Source organism: Octopus sinensis, linkage group LG28, assembly GCF_006345805.1.
Source record: "Octopus sinensis linkage group LG28, ASM634580v1, whole genome shotgun sequence".
NCBI lineage: Eukaryota > Metazoa > Mollusca > Cephalopoda > Octopoda > Octopodidae > Octopus > Octopus sinensis.
The window spans coordinates 2,740,393-2,749,025 of record NC_043024.1 but is presented as its reverse complement, the minus strand read 5'-3'; the positions used below and the strand labels follow the sequence as shown (position 1 = coordinate 2,749,025).

The 8,633-nt window shown below is 34.3% G+C and overlaps 1 protein-coding gene across 1 annotated transcript in view; it reads left to right on the top strand.

The window, feature by feature from the left end:
• Positions 1–3,007: 3,007 nt before the first annotated feature.
• LOC115225545 (kielin/chordin-like protein) overlaps positions 3,008–8,633 on the top strand; it is a 7,674-nt gene continuing 2,048 nt past the window's right edge. Inside the window, exons 1-4 of the mRNA XM_029796468.2 lie at positions 3,008–3,161; positions 5,228–5,311; positions 5,832–5,930; positions 7,460–7,591. Coding sequence (XP_029652328.1) covers positions 3,110–3,161; positions 5,228–5,311; positions 5,832–5,930; positions 7,460–7,591 — 367 coding nt within the window. The 5' untranslated portion in view covers positions 3,008–3,109. The remainder of the gene's footprint in view (positions 3,162–5,227; positions 5,312–5,831; positions 5,931–7,459; positions 7,592–8,633) is intronic.

Genomic DNA, 8,633 nt, shown 5'->3' with positions numbered 1-8,633 from the left:
ATTATATATATGTATATGAATATATACATATTATATATATGTATATGAATATAAACAAATTATATATATGTATATATATATATACAAATTATATATTTGTATATAAATATATACAAATTATATATATGTATATGAATATATACAAATTATATATATCTATATGAATATATACAAATTACATATAAGTATATGTATATATACAAATTACATATATACATATGAATATATACAAATTATATATATGAATATGAAGATATACAAATGACATAAATGTATATGAATATATACAAATTATGTATAAGTATATGAAGATATACAAATTACATATATGTATATGAAGATATACAAATTACATATATGTATATGAAGATATACGAATTACATATATGTATATGAAGATATACGAATTACATATATGTATATGAAGATATACGAATTACATATATGTATATGAATATATACAAATTATATATATGTATATGAATATATACAAATTACATATATGTATATGAATATATACAAGTTACATTTATGTATAGGAATATATGCAAATTATATATATGTATATGAAGATATACAAATTATATATATGCATACAAATTATATATATGTATATATGTATACAAATTATATATATGTATATAAATTTATACAAATTATATATATGTATATAAACGTATACAAATTATATATTCGTATATAAACGTGTACAAATTGTATATTTCTACGTAAATATATACAAAATATATATAAATATAGATATAATTAATATATATTTATATACATATATATAAATTTATACAAATTATATATATGTATATAAATATATACAAATTGTATATATGTATATAAATATATACAATTTATATATTTGTATATAAATATACACAAATTATACATATATGTATATGAATATATACAAATTATATATATGTGTATGAATATATACAAATTATATATATGTATATAAATATATACAAATTATATATATATATATATAAATATATACAAATTATATATATGTATATAAATATATACAAATTATATATTTGTATATAAATATATATAAATTATATATATGTATATGAATATATACAAATTATATATATGTATATGAATATATACAAATTATATATATGTATAAGAATATATACAAATTATATATATGTATATGAATACATACAAATAATATATGTATATGAATACATACAAATAATATATGTATATGAATATATACAAATTATATATATGTATATGAATATATATACAAATTATACATATATGTATATGAATATATACAAATTATATATATGTATATAAATATATACAAATTATATATATATTTATATAAATATATACAAATTATATATATGTATATAAATATATACAAATTATATATATGTATATAAATATATACAAATTATATATATGTATATAAATATATACAAATTATATATATGTATATAAATATACATGAGATACTGAAGGCAAACTTTGGCCTGATTTGGAAATGAATAATTCAAAGAAATAAAATTCCTAAAATATTGTTAATATTTGAATTTATTCATTTATTTTATCATCATTATCATCATCATCATTGTCATTTTTTAATTTACTTTCCATGCTGGCATGGATAGGATAGTCTGATAGGATTCAAAGGGCTGAAGGACCATATATCCCTCCAATGTCTTACTTTTGGCATGGTTGTCAAGCAATGCTAGGGGGACAGACACACACACATATATATACGACAGGCTTCTTTCAGTTTCCGTCTACCAAATCCACTCACAAGGCTTTGGTCAGCCCGAGGTTATAGTAGAAGACACTTGCCCAAGATGCCTCACAGTGGGACTGAACCTGGAACCATGTGGTTGGTAAGCAAGCTTCTTACAACACAGCTACTCCTGCGCCTATGAAATTTACGCTTGTGAAATTTATGTGCAAGTGGCTGAGTACTCCACAGACACGTGTACCCTTAGCATAGTTCCCAGAGAGATTCAGCGTGACACAGAATGTGACAAGTTTGGCCCCCTTTGAATTACTGGCAACATGAAATAACATGTCTTAATTAAGGACACAACACACTGCTGGGAATTGAACTCACAGCCCCACAAGTGACAGCTGATCACCCTAACCACTGAGCCATGCACCTTCATGTGGTTGTATGAAACAAGACCCAAAATATAAATTAATCTTGACTTATTTTTAATGGCAAATATTAGAATCTGTAATAACTATTAAGAAAGATCTGACAACAACGACGAAGAGCAATGAAAATAATATTTTCTACTCTAGGCACAAGGCCCAAAATTTGGGGATAGGGGGTCAGTCGATTAAATCAACCCCAGTACATAACTGGTACTTATTTAATTGACCCCGAAAGGATGAAAGGCACAGTCGACCTCGGCGGAATTTGAACTCAGAACATAAAGACAGACGAAATACCTATTTCTTTACTACCCACAAAGGGCTAAACACAGAGAGGACAAACAAGGACAGACAAACGGATTAAGTCGATTATATCGACCCCAGCGCATAACTGGTACTTATTTAATCGACTCTGAAAGGATGAAAGACAAAGTTGACCTCAGCGGAATTTGAACTCAGAATGTAAAGGCAGACAAAATACCTATTTCTTTACTACCCACAAGGGGCTAAACACAGAGGGGACGAAATACCGCTAAGCGTTTCGCCCGGCATGCTAACGTTTCTCCCAGCTCACTGTCTTCAGCAACGGAAATATTGACAGAGCTTATGTCGTATTTTATTGTTGAGACATTAGAAATTAAAAGACAATGTGAGAAAAATATCACAAACCCAAACACCCTAACATCTATAACAATGGATTATTTTCTAAGATGTTAATCCAGACAATAAGACATTAATCCCCTTGATATCAGATTAATAACAATGGATTGTTATACTAAGATGTTAATCCTGTTCATAAGACATTAATCCTTATTGATATTACATCATTAACAATAGATTATATTCCGTGATGTTAATCCTGTTGATAAGCCATTAATCTTATTGATGTTACATTTTGCTATAAAAGACCTGAAAACTACCAAAACTTCACCATTCTAACCAACCACAACAAAACTACAACATGCTGGCATATCTCTCCGCATTCTGCTTCTTTGTTGCTGCCATCTCAACAGGTAAAGGAGATCTCAAAGAATTCCTTAATACCGTATTCCACATTTACCATATTTCTTTTATTCTTTTACACAATTCGTCATCATTTTTTCTCTTATTCTTCATCTTCTTTCCTTATCTTTTGAAGTTTTCAAGTTTTAACTACTTTGTTGTTATCATTTCAAAGTTAACATTCTGTCAATGAAGTTCTGCTAGTTCCAAATAGATATGTCTGGGTGATGCTGTGGCTGACATTTCTTTCTAATTTTTATTTTTACCACAGTCAGTCTTTTAAGACTTCATCTCAATGTTTGTTCACTAAAATACTATATATACTTTCTCAGTTCTTTCATAAATCTAGCAATAATAGATAGATTATACTCCACTGAAGAGGTCAAATAATACTGAAACATACTCAGAGTTGTCACATTTGAAACAAAGATCAGATTTACTCCTCAATAATTCTATTTTTAGCCAATTTTAATTAAATGAAACTCTTCTTCCATGTATTTCCAGATCACAATCATTTAGTTTATAATAATTATTTTCTTTTCCTATTATGACATGCGGAGGCACATGGCCTAGTGGTTAGAGCAGTGGACTCGCAGTCGAGTGATCGCAGGTTTGAATCTCAGACTCACTCTTTCCTCCTGCATCCTGCATCTTGCAGCTCACCTGTGACGGACCGGCATCCAGGTGGGGAACCTATATTCCAAGGAAACCAGGGATCCGGCCCTTATGAGCTAGGCATGGCTCAAGAAAAGGACAAACAAAATTATGACATATATCCTAATTAATTAAAATTCCTTGCTTGATTACATTAATTATTTTAGGTATGATTTTACTACATGTGATATAGTTGACCAGTGTATATAATCTTTTCTACTCTAGGCACAAGGCCTGAAATTTTGGGGGAGGGGGCCAGTCGATTAGATCGACCCAAGTACACAACTGGTCCTTAATTTATCAACCCCGAAAGGATGAAAGACAAAGTTGACCTCAGTGGAATTTGAACTCAGAACATAAAGACAGACAAAATACCTATTTCTTTACTACCCACAAGGGGCTAAACACAGAGGGGACAAACAAGGGCAGACAAAAGGATTAAGTCGATTACATCGACCCCAGTGTGTAACTGGTACTTATTTAATCGGCCCCGAAAGGATGAAAGGCAAAGTCGACCTCGACAGAATTTGAACTCAGAACATAAAGACAGATGAAATACCGCTAAGCATTACACCTGGCTTGTTAACGTTTCTGCCGTTCTCACTGCCTTGACCAGTGTATATAATAGCAATCTTGTGAAATTATATTTATCTCCTCCTTTGTGACATTATATTTACAAAGTCAGAAAACAGCACAGCTCCCATGACTTCAGGAAACATTTTTTCACGCTGAGAGTTGCTGAAGCATGGAACAAACTGCTGGCATCAGTTGTTAGTTGTTGGAGCACTGCATCCTTCAAAACTTCCATGCTTCCTGAGATTCGCCAACACTACACCTGACGTTCTCCCCTCCATACACACACAAACATGTATCTGACTCATACACTGTTCACTTCCCAGACATTTGTACATTACTGCACATGCTTTATACGCACTTTCTGACAAGTTGTGGTGCACCTGAGCCCACTGTATACAATAATTTCATTATTATTATTACTTTACACAAGACACAATCAACAACAAGATGCTATTCACACATCTTTATATATAACATTGAAGTTGTGTGTGTGAGACTCTGTCTCCTCCGATTTAGATTCCTAACTACTCCCACATTTTGCGGTGCAGTTTAACCAAAAGCAGGTATCTTATAGTTGTCATTCATATCGAGCCCTTCTGGGTATTAGCGCGCGTCTACGATGAGTCTACGATTTAAAAAAAATTTACCATCATTTTTCCGCATTTCTAATGATTTTTGCTCGGGTTATACAAGGGAAGTAACTCTCTAAAATTGCTTATATAGTTATTTCCCTTACAAACCCGAGCAACGCCGGGCGATACTGCTAGTTTCTTATAAATAAATAAAATTAACGAAGACATGTTTGTTTTATATATTTGTTTATTATTATTATTATTGGTTCTTCCAGGTGACTGTTACAGCATTGCAGGTCCATTTAGTGGGAAAAATGATAGTTTGGGACCACACATCGTTATCTGCACATTACCACCAGGTATTTATACGTTATTCTTTTGTTTGTTCTCTCTCTTTCTCTTTTACTTGTTTCAGTCATTTGACTGCGGCCATGCTGGAGCACTGCCTTTAGTCGAGCAACTCGACCCCGGAACTTATTCTTTTGTAAGCCCAGTACTTATTCTATCGTTTTCTTTTGCCGAACCGCTAGGTAACGGGGACATAAACACACCAGCATCGGTTGTCAAGCAATGCTAGGAGGACAAACACAGACACACAAACACATGCACACATACATATATATATATACACGACGGGCTTCTTTCAGTTTCCGTCTACCAAATCCACTCACAAGGCATTGGCCGGCCCGGGGCTATAGCAGAAGACACTTGCCCAAGATGCCACGCAGTGGGATTGAACCCAGAACCATGTGGTTGGTTAGCAAGCTACTTACCACACAGCCACTCCTGCACCTATATATATTTTTGCTTATTCTATTTTTTGCTTTTATTTTATTGTTTTGCTCTTTCTGTATATTTCTCCATGTTGTTTGGTTACAGAGTGTTACCATGAAGGTAGAGCTTACCATGTAGGAGAGACCTTTCCTTCCTACATGGGAGAGTGCATGTGCACTTGGTATGATGGGATTGAATGCAAGAGTAAGTTAATTAATTAATCTTTCTTAATTAATCTTCATTAAATAGCTGTCATGAGTTCACATTTTAGCTTGGGTATAACATCATCATCATCATCATCATCATCATCATCATCATCATCATCATTGTTTAACGTCCGTTTTCCATGTTGGCATGGGTTAGACGATCTTGACTGAGGCCTGGCGAACCAGATGGCTGCACCAGGCTCCAATCTTGATCTGGCAGAGTTTCTACAGCTGGATGCCCTTCCTAATGCCAACCACTCCGAGAGTACAGTGGGGTACTTTTTACGTGCTACTGGCACGGGGGCCAGTCAGCGGTACTGGCAATGACCTCGCTCGAATGTTTTTATGCATGCCACCGGCACAAGTGCCAGTAAGGCGATGTGGTAACGATCACGCTTGAATGGTGCCTTTTATGTGCCACTGGCATGGAAGCCAATGAAATCAATACTTTTAATTAAGCTATTGATGAGTATTGATTTGTTAAGGAGACAAATATTTAATTGATTTATCAATGCTTTCTGTTCATAAAATTATATATTCATTTGATAATTACGATTAATTTTAATTTTATTAAATCCAAATTTGTGGTGGCACGTGGCTTAGTGGTTAGGGTGTCAGTACCATGATCGTAAGATTGTGGTTTCGATTCCTGGACCGGGTGACGTGTTGTGTTCTTGAGCAAAACACTTCATTTCACATTGATCCAAGTGGAGGCGCAATGGCCCAGTGGTTAGGGCAGCGGACTCGCGGTTGTAGGATTGCGGTTTCGATTCCCAGACCGGGCGTTGTGAGTGTTTATTGAGCGAAAACACCTAAAACCTCCACGAGGCTCCGGCAGGGGGTGGTGATCCCTGCTGTACTCTTTCACCACAACTTTCTCTCACTCTTTCTTCTGTTGGCCTGCTCGCTTAGCCAGCAGGGTGGCGTCATTCGAAGGCTAAAACAATACGAACGCATTGTGACCAGCGATGTGTAACTACATCTGGTGGACTGGTCGTTCACGTGATTCATGTGACATTGATCCAACCCACTCAGCTGGCAAAAATGAGTAACACTGCAATGGACTGGCGTCCCGTCCAGCTGGGGAACACATACGCCACTGAAGCCGGGAAACTGGGCCCATGAGCCTGGCTAGGCTTTAAAAGGGCACATTTATTATTTTTAAATCCAAAATTACTTAATTTTTCCTTCTCCTTACATCATCAGATCAAAGAATGTCACACACATACACCCTGGTGATTTATAGGTCAAACATTGACCCTTATGATTTACATGAGATCTGTGTGCTTTGTGCTAATGACTCTTGTGATGACTTAATTATAATTTACCTCAGATTAATTACAGCAGATAATACTTAACCATTTTACAGTGTCTAATTTTAATTCGAATTAATTGGAGTAAATAATCAATTCTTAATCATTTTATACGTTGATGGTTTTTATAATGTCCAATTTTAATTTAATTTGGTAATTAATTCTTAATTATTATGCAAGTATAAATTAACATTTTTGTCACATTTTTTAACAGTGGAGGTTTGCGAACACAAAGGAGCATCTTACAGAGTTGGGCAAACCTTTATGGACGACTGCAACGAATGTTCCTGCGAAGGTAATAATGTCGTTAGATGCACAAAGAAGATATGTCTTACCACAGATACAGGTATTCTTGCCTCTTATTCAACCCTTTTTATTACCATACCTGCTGACCACGTACTATCAATAATGACCGCTAATTGTAGTATTTTATATATAAAAAAAGGTACAAAATAAGGTACATAATAATAATAATATTAATAATAATAATAATAATAATAATAATAATAATAATAATAATAATGAAATTATTGTATACAGTGCTCAGGTGCACCACAACTTGTCCAAAGTGCGTATAAAGCATATGCAGTAATGTACAAATGTCTGGGAAGTGAACAGTGTATGAGTCAGATAGATGCTTGTGTGCGTATGGAGGGGAGAAAATCAGGTGTAGTGTTGGCGAATCTCAGAAAGCATGGAAGTTTTGAACAAGCATTCACATACTTCCCTTCTACATGCACACACATACACACATACTCACACTGAGTTGAAATGCTGATTTTTTTTGTATGACATAAAAAGATACCTTAATGAATTCTTTGCCATGAAACCGCCTCAATTTTGGGAAGGGGGTATTTTCAAGTTAAGGAAAGATGGAGATGCATTGTGCAACAAAATGGTTCAATTTGGTTGATTAAAAATGTAATGGCAAGTATTTATTGACCTTTTTCTTTCCTTTAAAAATCGGCAGGAACTTTCTGGACAACCCAATACTTTGTAGCATATTACGGTTGCATAACAAAATATGGTACCCCTACAAGAAATTTGTAACATAGACCCAGGGACAGCCTTGGGTGTGTTGGTATCATACTGAGAGAGCTGGCAGAAACGTTAGCGCGCCGGGCGAAATGTTTAGCGGTATTTCGTCTGCAGCCACGTTCTGAGTTCAAATTCCGCCGAGGTCGACTTTGCCTTTCATCCTTTCAGGATCGATTAAATAAGTATCAGTTGCACACCGGGGTCAATGTAATCGACTTAATCCATTTGTCTGTCCTTGTTTGTCGCCTCTGTGTTTAGCCCCTTGTGGGTAGTAAAGGAATAGGTATTTCGTCTGCTGTTACGTTCTGAGTTCAAATTCCGCTGAGGTCGACTTTGCCTTTCATCCTTTC